Raw genomic sequence first — 16,217 nt, 5'->3', positions numbered from 1 at the left:
CAAATACGGCGCATTTCTGGGCTTTTTAAAAAAACGCTATGTGTCGCCAGGTGTTTCATCGGATTTGAGGTGTTACTTCCTTTGACAGCATCACAGTATCAGCTTAAAGCACTTGTTGCTGCTGAGTTTGCATCTTTTGCTGTGAAGTACAGCCAGACTTTTGACCGCTTCGCTTTGGGCATTTTTAATCTGTAGCTCTACCTGGACCCGCCTACTATCCTCGGAAACGTAAAATGATTGGCTAGAAGTGTATCACAGCTCAGGAATAAAAGCACCGAAATAAAGCACCGAAATGTGCGCTGCTTTTCGGTCTGGTTACTACCGTTTATGTCAGAACCGGTGCCATGACACCGGTACCCATCCCTACACAGAGGCATGCAATGAATGAAAGTATGCAGATTTAACCTTTGGAAGAGTTTCCTGAGCATTTTAGTGGTATGATATTGCACTCACAGTCATCTCAAGTGATAGATGTCCTTTCATTTTCTGTCAGCCTCAGGAGTCTTTTTCCTTTTTCCTGCTGAGGTGTATTAAAACACTCATCCATCGAACCGTTCTCTTCTGTTTATCCAGTTCAATCATCACATAATATCTGCAGTAATATTAGTTTGACTTTTGATCCTCATTGGTTGAATACCTGCGTGACTGGAGCAGTTAAGAACATGTGAGCACCAAAGGATCTTTAGTTTTTGTGAGATTTTCTCAGGGTTAAAGTTTCCAGTACAGATTTCTCAACTAGTTTTTGCACAAGCAAGTATATGTTTACAACACATGTATTGATAGTTGTTTTGGCTGATCCCTTTAGGGGTCACCACAGCAGATCATCTGCATCCACCTCTCCCTGTCTCTGGTATCCTCTTCTGTCACACCAACCCCCTGCACTACATCCACAAACCTCCTCTGCATACATCCTAAACCATCTCAACCTTTTCTCTCCAAACCGCTCACTCAGAGATATCTTTCTGATGTACTCATTTCTCTTTCTTGTCCTTTCTGGTCAATCTGAATTTAAATCTTAACATCTAAAATTCTGCGACCTCCTCCACCTCAGCCTCTTATTGTGGTGGAGTAAGGTCTCACTGGCGCCTTGTAAGCCTTCTCTTCCACTCTTGCTGCTACCCTTCTATCGCATATCACCCCTGACACTCGTTTCCACCAAGACTACCCTGCCTCACCTCTCTTTTGCCGTGTCCGTTGCTTTGTATGGTTGACCCCAGGTATTTAAACTCATCTCTACTCCTTACATGTTACCATTTCCACCAGTTTCCCGGTAATTCACACACCATCACAGCTATGTCATCTGGACCAGCTGTCTTTCCACTCTTCATCATCTTCATAGCTGCCTTCACTTATTCCTTACTAATCCTCTGCACTTCCTGATTCAAAAACTCTCCACCATCTATCCTCCTCTCACTCTCGATTTCTTCATTCATCGGTTCCTTGGAGTATTTCTTCTGTCTTCTGTCTTGTCAGCAGACTCTTCAATCACTAGCACATTTCCATTTCTGTGTTTAATCATCCTAACCCACTGCACATCTTTTCCATCTCAGTCTCTCTCTGCCTGGCCAATTGATAGATTGGCCAAGCAGATAGATTTTCTCTCTTTGCCATAAGCCTAACCTTCCAATACTTCCTCTGTCCAGAGGATGCACCAAACAGCTTGGCAGCTTCCCTCAGCACTACAGCTGTATGTTCCCAGTCAGCTTGTAATTCTTCCCTTCCACCCAGAGCACGTCTCAATTCCTTCCTGAGCCTCTGCCCTCGCTTCCTCTTGATGATTGAAGTGATCCTACAGACTACCATCTTTGCTGCCTAGTTAAATTCTCCTGTGCGACCACCGTGCAGTCTCCTACCTCTTTCAGATTGCGCCTACTACATAAGATGTAGTCCACTTGTGTGCACCGTCCTCCACTTATACACCACCCTATCTTCCTCCAATCAATTCAACAGTTGTACTAATAACAGCAAAAGTAAATTGGTATTTGCTATGATTTTTTTTTCCTTGAATAATTTGTGGCATGCTCAGCAATGGCATTTGAGCTGCTCTGAATGAGTCATATGTCAAAGACACATCCATGCAAATAAATATATAAATAAAAAAGATTTGGTCTTCCTTCCTTCCCAAGACTGTTATTTAATTGTACCTAATCAAGATGAAAGTGATTGGTTTATACTTGTTTTCTTTTTCCTCTGCCTTTGTTTGAGTGGTAGTTTGGTTATGGGATGCTCTGATGTCTCTGTGTAGTGAACAGTGTTGGTCAAGTTTCTTGAAAAAAGTCATCAGTAACTAATTACTGATTACTTCCCCAAAAAGTAATCCTGTTACTTTACTGATTACTTATTTTTAAAAGTAATTAGTTACTTATTTACTTTTTAAAAACACGATTTACAACCTGAAGAGGTGATAAAGTGATAGATCTTTCAGCCCAATTCTACTTTTTCTGCATAATCCCTCATACAAAATGCAATCAAATGGAAAAGTCTCTTTTTAAAACTTGTTTTATTAGTTTTAATCTTTTAACTTTATGCATCAAGCAAAAATTTAATTATATGCAACATTCTCTGAGTTGAATAAATGAGTTTAACATTTAAACCTATTTTCTGCACATTCCAGCACATAAAATAAAATATTTTTTGTGTTTACACTCAGTCTTTCAAATAGATGCAAGTAAAACACAGCAGAAAATAAATAAAGTCAAAGACTCAGCAGTCCTGTTGCTCTATTTTCACCTGTAAAGCAGGACTGGGGTAGGCGGAGGTTTACCCTGGTGTTGATCTGCACACAGCTGTTGTCACTAACGGCGCACTCGCTTACGTCACTGTCGTGAGACATTCTGCAAAAAAATCACGGTTTTAGTAACGCAGTAACGCAGCGTTACTACGGGAAAGTAACGGTAATCTAATTACCGTTTTTGCAATAGTAATCCCTTACTTTATGCATTACTTGAAAAAAGTAATCAGATTACAGTAACGCGTTACTGCCCATCTCTAGTAGTGAAACAGGAATGTTTGAGCAGAGTGGAGAGTCCAGCATGGCTGCCAGTGCCATATAACCTTTTTATCACCATTAGTGTCATTTTAAATAAATAAATAAATAAACCAGTAACTAAAATTTTTAATTTCTGTTTTACAGACACAGGAGCAAAGCTCATGATTCAAATGAAATATAATGGAAATGTCTTTACAGTTAATACTGATCAATTGATGATGAATGACTGTTATATGTAACATTAGTTAAAGTCTTTCATTCTATTTACATACATGTCAATGAGAAGCCTTCATGTAAGGGAACCAGTGATAACATCTAGCCATACTTTTAACAGGCGTTTTCCCAGCTGATCTTAGATAAGATACTAGTGAAGCCTGGATTCCTGAATCTTCTCAAACATGATTAATTAAATGCCCTTTACTGGCACTGTCTGGATGTATCTGACTGTCATGCTCTAGAAAAAGGGAGACTTTTGGTGACACTCTGGGTCCCCTCTAAGAGACTGCGGATGCCTCTCTTCAACTGTCAGTGCCCATGGTGACCAGTACCAGTCTGGAAATTGACACAACACGGACTCCAACACAAAATGAGAGCAAAACAAATTCTGGCTTCAGATCATATCTTGCTAGCAACAACATTAGCCAGCTAGTTGCTATGTTGAATTGTTCAATTTTCAATTCAGTTCAGTTTTATTTATACAGCACCAAATCACATCAACAATGACCCCAAGGTGCTTTATATTGTAAGGTAGACCTACAATAATACATACAGAGAAAAACTGAACAATCATATGACCCCCTATGAGCAAGCACTTTGGCTCCCTTTTAACAGGAAGACACCTCCAGCAAAACCAGGCTCAGGGAGGGGCGGGGCCATCTGCCACGACCTGTTGGGGAGAGAGAAGGAAGACTGGATGAAAGACATGCTTGGGAATCGTGACCGTGAATTATCAAGGAACAAAGCAAAGAGTTAAGAATCCTCAACAAAGAAGAATTTAATCTAAGCTAAACGGACTTTTGGCCCCAAATGTGACAGCAGTGCATTCGGTGCCAGGTTTGTTATCAAAACTCATGAACTTCCCCACTGAGGGTGAAACTGCCTGTGTGGCAGCAGGGTGGAGTTTGTGGTACAGTGCAACTGTAAGACTGAAGATTTCTGTTTTGAAAGGCCAAATTCCTGTGCACCTGAGCCACCTTGGATATTTCATAGCATGGCAGCTACAGGGAAGGAATTCCTTATGACTGCTGTGATGTTGTAAACAGATGATCATTCCAGCTGTCAGAAAAGGTGTAACGTCATCTTGGAAGGGTTAAATGTTCCTCCTCTCTCCCCAACCAGTCGCAGCAGATGGCCCCGCCCCTCTCTGAGCCTGTTTCTGCTGGAGGTTTCTTCCTGTTAAACGGGAGTTTTTCCTTCCCACTGTCGCCAAAGTCCTTGCTCATAAGGGGTCATATGATTGTTGGGTTTCTCTATGTATGTGTTATTGTGAGGTCTACCTTACAATATAAAGCACCTTGTTGTGATTTGGCGCTGTACAAACAAAGTTGAATTGAATTGAATAGAATACGCATGTGACAGTATTTGTACAAATGACAACTGCCAATATAATTCTAACACCGCAGATAAACTCTATACATTTTTTATGAATCTTCCCCCTACCAAAAGCTGTAATATCAAGCTTAGAGAGACACGATGAACCTGACTGTACTCAGACAGTTGCTTATATTTTTTTATTTCATTAAATTTATATGAAACTACATAAACAAATGCGTCGAACTTAACTGGTGTATTTCTCAGCTTATCATCATGTCCTGGCACAACTTTCTACCCCTGTGTTGGTTAGCCATGTTTCCTGTTATTTCTAACCCTGACTGTGCAGCTAAAAAATGACCAGGGGCAGCAGGCTACACAGTAAGTCGTGGGTGATCGCTGCTTTCTTGGTTGTGGTGCAGTGTGTCCAGACTACTGGCTGAATAGTAACATAGTTCCTTGCTGTGCCTTCTCTCAGCCTTCCATCTGCTGAGGCTGGAGCAGTCACCTCAGAGAGCAGCTGTGGTCCTTCAGGTTTGCCTCGGGGAGGGTCAGGTAGAGTGCTGGACAGTCCTAACTACTTTGATACTTAGTTATGTACTTCAGTGTTTCAATGCATGATGTGGTGTGAAATGACCATGTGTGACAACCCACTGCCTTTGCAGTATGTTTTCCCCTCAGTGTGGTCTTGGTAATTAACAAAGTTCTTTTTTTGCATTTGCTGGCTTGACAAAACTGAAAACATCAGTCAGCGACCTTTCTCTGTGTAACTGATCTTCCTGCTTCGAAAGTGGCACAACCCAGAAAACTATAGCAGCATCCCACAAACAAGCATTGATATAACGCTTATATTTGTCATTAGAATAAATGTGCAGACTTTCCATTACAGTCTGCCAGTTCTGCTACAGACATGCCTTTCACAGAGCAGTCCAGGATCTTCTCCAGAGATTTACCTCAAAATCTCCAAGGAATGCCCCCTAACAGATTTATGAGGTTCATAAAGTTCTCACTTAAAGCGACACCAGTGCAGCTGCCATGCAGATCCAAGAAAAGAAACCCTTGATCTCTTGCATTTACATACCACGTTACATTCTCCCTGCTGCCTCTGATCCTTGAAGTCCACTGGCAGTGTCAGTATAATGTGAGTGGGACAAAAGGTGCAGTAAACCTGTTTTTGGCAACAATAACATCCATCCATCAATTTGCAGGAGACTATTGATCAGCTGGTGGCCACGTGATAACTATTGGTCATGAGGGAAAAATCCTTTTTCCACGACTGGTTTGCAAGTGGTTACAGGAGGATGTTTGCTGTTGCTGGGTGAAACTGATTGCAGTAAAGGAATACACATTTTTCTATACTGAACAGAAAAGAAAAGATATTCTGTAGAGACCGTCAGTGCAACTCTCCAGGTCACTGATGGGTTATTTGCTGTAACTCATTTAGTTCTACAACTGAGAGCATGATGTTCTTAGTGTGTTATTCACCTATTACAGAAAGATATGCATAGTGATTATGAGCGCAGATAAAACTGAATACAGCGTACTAAACTATATATCTGTGTAAAACACTGAAATCAAATCAACTTAGCAGATGCTGTAACTGAGAAATGTGCTTTTGCAAAAATATAACCTCATTGTTAAATTTCAAAACTTGTTTGGAAAGCGTCATCAACAGCTCCAAAGGTCAGAAAAGTTCAGGGTTTGTTTTGTCATAATATTTAATTCATTTCATTTTTATTAATGTAGTGATGAATCAGAACAAGAGGTGCCTCACACGCTTTATATTGTAAGGCAAAGACCCTAAATAACTGTATTTAACAGCTCCATGGGCAAGCTGTTGAAAATCAAGAGAGGAAATTGCGACATCCAGTGATGGTTCTAATTAACACATCCATAGAAACTATCGCTTTCTGTCACTGTGACGTTGCTATGTATAAGTGCATATTGTAACTTTTGAGACTGAACATATGATCAAACACAGCTAGAGTATCAGAGATCAGAGTGACAATGGAGAAGCTGACTTTCACTTGGGTCGTTTGTTTTACATTAGTCTGCAGCTCAATGCTGCTCTCTAGTGGAGAGAGACGGCACTGAGAAACACTGATGCAGTTAAGAAAACTCAGTAAAAGTACATTTAAACCTTTAAGCTGCATAATAGTTCTTAACAGTTGAGCATATACAGAAAATGATCTCATCCAACTCCACAGGCCAGTGCATTCCTCCTGTATAAATTGCATGAACCAAACCACCATCAGCCACTGACACTCATTTCCATGAGTATGCTCTAACCTTCACCTGGTTCAATGCATCACCACCTTTAAAAATAAAGCGCAAGTAACAGAACCAGAGTTTTTCTTTGAAAGGCTGTATCAACCCTTCTGTATTTATATTTGTCTAATAGCGCCTTTTCGTATAAATTCGGAAACTTTCATATGTAAATTTAACACTCTTCTAGCCAGAGAAATCCTAGCAGGTTAAGCAAAGTGATTATGTTGCACTGACATTTGATAACTATTAACTGAAAGAGAAGCAACCCTGTTAATGGAGATGAATGAAGACATTTTGCTAGCTGAAACAAGACTGCAATGTTTTCAATAATACTGTGGAAAATTGACCATTTTTAACTATCGTACAAGCCCCAACGATGTAAATCCCATTCAGACAGCTCGACAGGTGCAAATCACACAAGAAGTCTCCCTCAGATGCCATCACAATGGTAGTTTTCAAAATACATTACCATCATGATTGTTTTATTATCAAAATGCATTACATCTCTTGCTTTTTAAATCTTCTGGAGGAGAACAATTGAAATAGTTACTACTATGATCTGTGTAAAAATAAAAGCAAACCAACAGAAGGATCTTTACAAAAACAACAGAAAAAACGCAGCGCCTGGATTTTGGAGGAACCCCAGAACAGACCCAATGATTTGCTTCCATCCATCTGACAAAAGGTGGTCACTCAGACCCTACAAACAAAGATCATGCGGTAAATTCAGTGTACGATATTTTCTCCATACAAGTCTATATCACATTTCTTTCTATACAAGTACACATAATCATACATAATGTCCTATTGTGTTTTTTAGGTCGTATCTCTTTCAGTTTAAGGTGCTGGTTAATTTTGGGTCACAACTTTTATTTTTTTCCATATGTGTCAAACATTCATGTAAAATGAGTACCCTCCTGTGTGTTAGTGAGGGGAGAGGGTGGTGAGCTGTAGTGGTGTGTGGTGGTGTCCAGTTGCACAACTGGTCCCCTCGGTCCTTGAAGTCGTCCACGCAAACGTGGCCATTTCCCCCCCACATCCGGTCCTAAATGAAAAACGTGAGGGAGCAGGCGGCCACCCTTGTCGCCTTGACATTAGTCTTAGGTCCTGCTGCGGCCGACGGGGGACCGTCGCTTTCTTCACAAGTCAGTATGTGTTGGTAATTAAAAAGGAAAAAATTCAAACAAAATACAGCATTCTGTGGAAAGGGAAGCAGCTCCAACAGGAGAGGATAGCAGCTTTTTCTTCACCTAGGTTTTAGAAACAATCCAAATGCTCCCTCGGAGATCCTCGCCCCCGATTCCCCTCAGCGTCACACGGAATGCAACGATTGGTCAGACAAGAGGAAAAAAACAAACTCTGCAGTATGAAAACCCAACAGCTTGGCTTAGAAATATAGCCCCACTAATAACCTTCTTTTTCCTGCATGAGTGTATAGATTTGGAGAACAAAAACGATGAATGCAGCCTTGTGGGGTGGAACATAACTGGATTATAAACTTATCGTAACAAATACAAACAAAACAAAACAAAACATGCAGCACCATGAATCAAAAGAGCTGTATTTCTCAAGTATAATATCAGAGCAGTCCTAAAGTGAAACCAAAACAGTCCAGTGAGGTGAGAGAACAGAAGATAACACCAAGGCAGGCTGGGTCGCTGGGGGGAAATGGGCTGGTTTCATGTTTGAGAAAACGGAAGCTGGTAATTATATGGAATGATCCTAGTTTTTAGGGAGAGCTCAAACTCCCCGTCTCTCTAATGCATCTATATAACGGATGATTAACAGGTCGTCTTCCCCCCTTACCAAATTAAACAATTACTGCAGCGCAGACTCGGCCACTCGCCGAATCAAGTAACCTCGACCAAAACAAACAAGATATTTAAACTGTAACTCTTGCATTTCAGCATTTCTCCAACCTGGATACCACAGTGACCACAGGTGTGGTAGAACTTTGTACAGACATTTGTGTGGAAGGTTTTCATTTCTGACATTATCGAGCCTCTCGAGGAACAACAATTTCAACTTACATATGATTTCTTTGTTTTTGTTTTTCTCTGAACGTGTCAGCCAAATCACTTTTCCCTCTGATTCGCTAATAATGTCCAAAGTCAATGATTCATCTTTGTGCAGGATGTGCTAATTATTTTTTATTCTTCTGAAAAGAAAGAAAAGAAAAGACAGAAAATAATATGGGACAAATTCTCAAACAAGTCCTTGTTCTTCTTAGGTCTGTACATTTGCCCTCCCCAAACTCCTGATCCCTGTTGTACTGCAGCCTCAGGGGTTGAGGAGATGCACAGCTCACACACACACACACACACACACACACACACACACACTCGTGCGCGCACGCACGCGCGCACACACACACAAGGTCCTAAAAGCTTCCTGACTGTGTCCTTACTCCGGATCCCTGCAGGGAAGAGTGCTGGAACTGACTGAGGTTCGTCCCTCGCTGGGGGTAGTGTGTCGGTCCAGAGGCCGACAGCAGTCTGGGGCTAGCCTGCAGCACTGCCTGACCTGGGCTGCCTGACTTCAGGCTGCGAGGTGCCTGATGCTGACTCCCTTTGGAGGCCTGCGCACCAGAGTCTGTTTTAGTCTGCCCATGGACCCGGGATCCTGGGGCAGGAGCCCCCACCAGGCTGCTGCTGTTCAAAAGGCTGGCTTTTAAGTGGCTGCTGCTGTAGCCTCCATCCGCGCTACTGCTACCACTCTGCTGGTGAAGCGAGCCTGTCGCTGGCCTGGAGTCTGTTGAGGAAGTGGGGGTGGGACTTGAGTATGAGGCTGGGGGGTGGTCCTGGGCGTGTCCTTGGTGGGAAGAGGAGAGGCGCTGGTAGACATTCTGGCCTGATGACGGGCTGTAGGAACACCGGAATGGAGAGCTGGAGGTCTGCTGGAGGAACATCGGGCTGTCAGTCTGTCTGTGGCTTTCTGTGGCCTGCACACAAATACATACATAGGCACACACTGTGTGACACTGATACATTTCTGTTCAGCTCATTTCCAGCTCTAGATGTTTAATTTGTTTTTCAGAGAAGAGGGGGGAGGGAAAAACAAAAACACAACCCCCCTTTTTATTTTAAGAGGGGAGCCACTCTTAAAATGAAGTAAGTTTTAGCAATTTTTTCCTCAAGTATGTCTCGTCTCAGGTACCATATTCATCTTTCAAGGCCGACACGCCTGAAGTGATGCTACACATGGTCAAATATCGAAACCTTGCTGACTATTACTTCTACAACGATCTCTTATCCTGTTCCACTGTTTTTCTTAAACTTTGCTGCTGTAACTTCACACTGCCCACTTTCTGCAGTGACACAACAAATTCCCTACGTGTGGGACTAATAAAGGCCATCTTATCTCTATTATCGTATCTTGTTGAAAAACATACTTCTATAGAGGGATGACTGCACCTCTAAAGAAAATGGAAGCGCTGAATTTAATAGGACAAATGAATTCAGCAGACTAATTGTTTTTGATCGTCTCCTTCATAACGGTTGGAGAACAGAATTTGAAAAAAATTCTGCCAATCACCCAAGAAGTCATTGTTGAATACTGAACTTAATTTACAAGCAACTAACGCAAAACAGGGACAGCAAGTTCAAAGTGATGTGGACCAGCTACCTGGTGAGAGTAAACAGAGGGGCTGTATCTGTGTGGACTCTTCGTGGAAGAAGCCATGGACACTGCCTGCATCTCATATCGATCTACATCTGAAAACAAAACAGGACAACCAATTTCACCACTAAGAAAAGAGCAACGTTTTAAGGAAAATTAAAGAGCATACACAGATATTTCAACAGTTATCAAAATATAAATGAATCAAATTGCTTGTGACCATTTGTTGTATTAAACTATAGATTTGTCTTTGCTTTAGAATGGCACACAGCAGGATGTAAGGGACTGCCAAAGCCAAAAGTCATTTACCAAGTACTATAAAATAAAAAAAACATGCTAGCACCAGGTTTTAGCTGTTAGAGGTGCTATGGGATCATCTCCTACTGTACAAAGAAATAAAGATGCCAAAGATGACGATTACTATATTCTTTGGGTGTCCTTTAAAAAAAAAAAAAAAAAAGAAAACAGTCAAATGGTACCCAGCGAACAGCGAATACTAATTTTCCTTAAAATAGCCATCCCTAACATACTGCTTTATACTAGGCTGTCTATAAAGTCTAACAATATATTCTTGTTGTTGTGACGTGTCGAATGCATTCATACCAGATTCCTTCTCTATGGAGCCTTCACTCCTCTTGTAACTCCGGTCCACCTTGAAGCTTCTCAGCACTCGCTCTAGAACCCCCTGGCCTTCCCTCAGACGCTCAACAGTAGTGGGGACCATCCTTGGAAAACAGACAACTGTGAGATCTCCATTCATTTATTTATTTATCTGCTAGGCTCTGAATTATTGCAATTAACATAGCCGAACATGTACTGAAAGGCCAATTTAGTGAGTCATCTTTAAAAGGACTTCTCACCACTGGTTGTTGCTGTCCTGGCGTCTGGACTGCACTGACAAGCCCTGGTGCTCCGGAGGACTGACTTCCTCTACGTGTGGGACTGAGGTGGAGTGTGCTGAGGATGAGAAGGTGCTTTGTGGAGATGCTGGAAGCGGCATCTGCTGATGGTTATGAGGATGATGGGACTCCTTGTTGTAGTGGGAGCCAGGCTGTGTGGAAGTGCCACCCAGAGAGGAGCTGCTGCTGGCTGGCTCCGAGTCACGACCACTGCCCTGCTTCCTCTTGCGGTATTCCAGCAAAGACACCTATAGCAGCAGAGGGAAGAGGGAGTCTGTTCAAACCCTGCTGCTGAGGAACTGATGGACTCACTTATGCCAGGCTGCTCGCTCAATCACACCATTCACCAAAACTGCACTGAGTGACAGGCAGACCGCATGCACCACGCTAGAGAGGACTCACCTGAAAACTGTAATTACTATTAAAGAATTTTTAGAGAAACACCTTCACCAGCAGGGAGCAACGACATCTGTTGTTCTTCCATGACCAGACTTGTAGTCACGAGAGACTCAAACACAACATACTGTTGCGTTGTCAATGCAGTGTTAGTACATAAGCTTTGACAGAGGAGCAAGCAACTTTAAATGCACCACACCATGATGCAATCACGCTGAAACAATAACTACGAAAACATATCCACAGAAGGTTCGAGCACACACACACACGCACGACACATACACACACCTGCACCGTTTACAATGAGAATGAGAGTGCTCATCCCAGCTTAATGTCATCATGACACAAAAGAACAGAGGGTTATGAAAGAGGCAGGGGAGTGGCATGACCACACACGCACACATACACATCTATATATTATATATATATTTATATATACACACATAGTATATATAGATATATAACTGACATGGATGGCTCTTGCCTGAATCTTTCAACCAGTTTAACATCACATGTGAGGTAAGCTACAAGGCTGTACTGTCAGAGGGACCAGATGTCAGGATGAAGTTACCACAGAGCACCAAAAGCTATCAGTTTACCTTCCCCCCCCCCCCCCCCCACCACAATAAGGTCTACAAATGGTCACCTATTAAAAGAGCATGAAATGTTTAAATGCCAAGCGCAGTTAATTATAAGATTTTTTTTTTATGCTTCTGTTGATTTTGACAAGAACGCAGAGATATAACAACCTTAAACGAAACTTAGGTTGAAGAGTAAACAAGTCAATGTGGCTGACTGAAGCCAGATTTAGGCTGTGGTCAGTCTTTCTAGAGCAGGTTTTAGATTTGTCCTTGCTGCTGTGTCCACAGCTGATTTAAATGGCTAAATGACCTCCTTAACATGTCTGGGAGTTCTCCAGAGGCCTGGTATTGACATAATCATTCGATTCAGGTGCGTTGACCCGGGGTGATATCTAAAACAGGCAGGACACCGGCACGCGAGGCCTGGAGTTGCTTACTCCTGTTCTATAGCATATGACTTAACCTACAAAAGTGGCTAACACCCTTTATCCGTATGGATTAATTACCTTGTGCTCGTTTTCTAGTGTTTTGTTTTGCTGCAGTGCCAGCTGGTAGAAACCAATAAAATGCTGGGACTTTCTCTCTGGTCGTGATTGTTATTTTCTAACAGATGAATTCAAACACTGCAGCTGAAAAGTACTCGGAAATGCACAGGAGGAATTGATGGTATTAAACAGGCCGATCACAATAGCTGAGGGTTGTGTCACCACAACAGTTATATATCCAGGGAGGTGCACATCAAATTACAGCGTAGGATTTCAGAGGGGTTTGAGATTACAACACAACTAAGGCACAGATTTTTCGTTAAGGCAGTAAGGAAGTACATGTTACTGGCAGTCTGAGGAGCAATTGCTGCTTTACTGAACTAAGTTTTTCCAAGCAGCTTCAGAACAATTATCAATAAGATTAATGAATGTTAATCTATGCATGTGTCAGACCCTTGATCCATGCTACGCCCCTCTTCTGGTGCCACGTGATACTGTCCGTTTTCATTTTTGGGGGGGAGGGTTGCTGTGAACCACTTTGACAAATTTAGCCCCTCTTACAGTGGATGTGGATAAACCACAAGTCCCAGTTTGGAAAGAGCCATAGATGAGATGGAGCATGAGCACACCCGACACCATCATAACAATTTGTGGAATTTGTCTCTTGTGTTGAAGGCAATGGATGAACCTTACACACTTCAATGAGCTTGACTGAAATGGCAAAATAACTCTTTCTGGAAACTACAGAATCATAATTCAATGTAGGTTTTGGAGAAGGGGAGAGGGCAGAGCTGCTGGAGCATGGCGTGGGTGTTGTATGCAGATGCAAAGAAACAATATTTACATGCACACTTCTAAAGATGTAGTTGTAGGGAGAATATTCACCATATTTTGTACTGGCTTGTATTCACTTCTTACAGCTATTGCCTGGTAATCTGGCTTCCCTGTCAGCAGACTAATGGTATGCTGGTTGGCCCTCTGCCTTGGAAGAAAAGTGGAAGAGAGACTTGGCAAAGAGTGTCAAGGAGCAACGAGGAGGAGCAAGAGGAGGAAAGTAAAGGAAAAAGGAGGAAGGGTAAAATCTACAGACTGGAAATCATTTCAGATACACATAAGAGGTCAGCTTCTAAATGCCTGTGATGTTTGGTTTTGAATACCGGACACAGGGGACCAAACAGATTTAAGACAAAGTTAATGGGCAAACAGAGCACGGGGAAAAGCACATCATGAGTTCTGGCTTTTCAGTTTGTGTTTCACACAAGTTATTTGTGTCTGAGAAGAAACCCCTAAGATTTACCTGCAAAGTTACCTCAAACATCTTTTCCGTGTATCATTAAGATATGGGGAACTTGCCTTCTTTTTTTGTGGTGGATTGCTGGTGTGAGGCGGTGTGCCATTGTCAGGGTAGCCTCCTCCAAAATGGGGCTCTCCAAACGGTGACATGGACCCGGGGCCCACTTCTCCAAACAGGCCCTGGCCGCTTATCGAACCGTGGAAGGAATCTGCAGGTGAGAATCCCCCTTCTGACTGGGAGAGGCGTCGGTCGGTGGCTGTCGGGTTGCCCAGGTTTGCGTTGAGAGGAGAGCAGGTATATATGAGGTTGAACTCTGTCCTGAAGGCCTGCTCCCTGTTTTGGGGGTTTATGTCTGAAGAAGGGCATGACAGTGGGTTTAGGGAACTGGTCCCTACAGAAGATGGGCCCTGCGAATCTTGGCCTGCTCCAGATTGGGAAAAATCATCCGAGGTCATGGCAACAGGGCTCTCCATGTTGGAGGGGAGTGACAGGTCTGGGAACTGCGGCCGAGAGGCATCAAAGTCTGTCTGAAGACATGGCTGAAGGACAGGACAGGAAACGGGAAGAACAAATAAATAAACTTCATTGTTATGTCAACCGTAAAGCCATTTTCTTTATCAGTGCCATGATATGTGAGAAGAAATGTACCTCAGGGGATATGGACTCGGGACGATGGACAGGAGACGCCTCAGGGGATGATATGTTCTAGAGACAAAACAAAGTCTATTAGTGTCAAACCAAGCGTGTGTCTTTTTCTGAAGTCTTGCAATCTGTTCAAAACCAAGAGATTGAGATGTTTAGGGGTGGTGGCCATCAAACTCTTACACACAGCCCTTCTAGAGTTTGCTGCTGTGCAACAAGATTGAACTACTAAGTGAGGTAATGTGAGGTTGTTGCAACAGGTCCTGACACAGATGAGTCAGTTGAGCAGAGTGCAGCTCCCTCGGACTGACAGAAAAGGAAATTTGTACATCACTAAACTCTCCTTTGTGGCCTGTTGGATTTCACTGGACTTTGATAGTAAATAAGCTCAGGCATCAGAAAACTGTGTGGATATTTATGCCCTTACTTCAAACTGCAACGGTGTGTTGCAGCGGCTGGCAGGCAGTGAGGGCATAGGTGAATAGGCCAGACCGTTGGGCAGCAGGGAGCCACAGGGAGTCTGGAGCAGTGGGTGGAGGGAGTCCTCTGGAAGTGGAGGGGTGATGGGTGATAGCGGGCGAAGCAGGTGGTCCGAGGGTGCTGGTGTTATTTCTGTAATATACTTGGAGCGACGCTTTTTAAAAGGTGCAGTGAGTTCTGTGATTTAAAAAACATGACAAAAACAACAAGAACGTTAAGTAGCCTAGGACCACAGTTACAACAGTCAAACATATTTGCAGTTACAAACAAACTTTTCATTTAGTGCCGAGTTCTGAATCATGCTTCACTGATCTGCTAGCTTTGGTGCTTTCTTAGCCAGATGGAGGTGTGGAAGCAATTACCACTGGATAGGGGGTTCGGTGTGGATCTGCTACTGGTACTTTGCTGGGAGGAGGTGGACTCTGTGCCATCCTCCACACTGGCCGAGCAGCTCTCATCCTCCACCTGTTTGATCCATCTCTGCATAAAGACGACCACAAAGGGTTTATGAAAAAAAAAGAGAAAACAGACAAGAACACACACTTGTTTTGCCACCAAATGTGAAACATCCAATCTGTGTGTGGGATACACACCCATCCATCCCAAAAACACCTTTTTCCAAGTTTACCTTTTTGTAGCAGCCGTAAGTGCCATCCATTTGGAGCGGACGAGGCCGGCGTCTCTCAGGGTTGAACGGGGAACCGAAGCGGATGTAGTGTCTGGGTGTGGTGCAGATGAGTGATGACTGAGAGAGACCTGGAAGCATGTTCAGCGTGGTGGCTAGAACTGTGGGGTCAGTGGTTATCCGCAGTGTGCGCTCAACAGGCACCTCCTGGTGGATTCTCTCTCCTCCAGGAATTTTGTCATTTAGCCATTCTGTCACCAGGTACTGAGAAGAAAATGGAAAGTTACATTTGCATAGTTCATAGAAGGTAAAGGACTTTGTACAGTGGAACCCTGATGTATGAATACCCCATTTAACGAAAAATTCAAGTTACGAAGGCACTTAACAGCAATAGTTCTGCCCGTGTTACA

At 42.9% G+C, this 16,217-nt stretch overlaps 1 protein-coding gene across 1 annotated transcript in view; it reads right to left on the bottom strand.

Moving 5' to 3' along the window:
• Window positions 1–7,162: 7,162 nt before the first annotated feature.
• setd5 (SET domain containing 5) overlaps window positions 7,163–16,217 on the bottom strand; it is a 29,349-nt gene continuing 20,294 nt past the window's right edge. The window contains exons 16-25 of the mRNA XM_085352962.1: window positions 15,811–16,071; window positions 15,545–15,662; window positions 15,130–15,359; window positions 14,709–14,765; window positions 14,120–14,599; window positions 13,652–13,744; window positions 11,266–11,552; window positions 11,009–11,130; window positions 10,412–10,500; window positions 7,163–9,728 (exon numbers count right to left, since the gene is read on the bottom strand). Of these exons, the coding sequence (XP_085209088.1) occupies window positions 9,168–9,728; window positions 10,412–10,500; window positions 11,009–11,130; window positions 11,266–11,552; window positions 13,652–13,744; window positions 14,120–14,599; window positions 14,709–14,765; window positions 15,130–15,359; window positions 15,545–15,662; window positions 15,811–16,071 (2,298 nt within the window). The 3' untranslated portion in view covers window positions 7,163–9,167. The remainder of the gene's footprint in view (window positions 9,729–10,411; window positions 10,501–11,008; window positions 11,131–11,265; window positions 11,553–13,651; window positions 13,745–14,119; window positions 14,600–14,708; window positions 14,766–15,129; window positions 15,360–15,544; window positions 15,663–15,810; window positions 16,072–16,217) is intronic.

The sequence above is a fragment of the Diplotaxodon limnothrissa genome, linkage group LG5 (assembly GCF_057381915.1).
Source record: "Diplotaxodon limnothrissa isolate DT_005_m linkage group LG5, D_limnothrissa_male_GT1.1, whole genome shotgun sequence".
Classification (NCBI taxonomy): Eukaryota; Metazoa; Chordata; class Actinopteri; order Cichliformes; family Cichlidae; genus Diplotaxodon; species Diplotaxodon limnothrissa.
The sequence above is the reverse complement of the archived record's forward strand: the minus strand, read 5'-3'. Positions and strand labels throughout refer to the sequence as shown.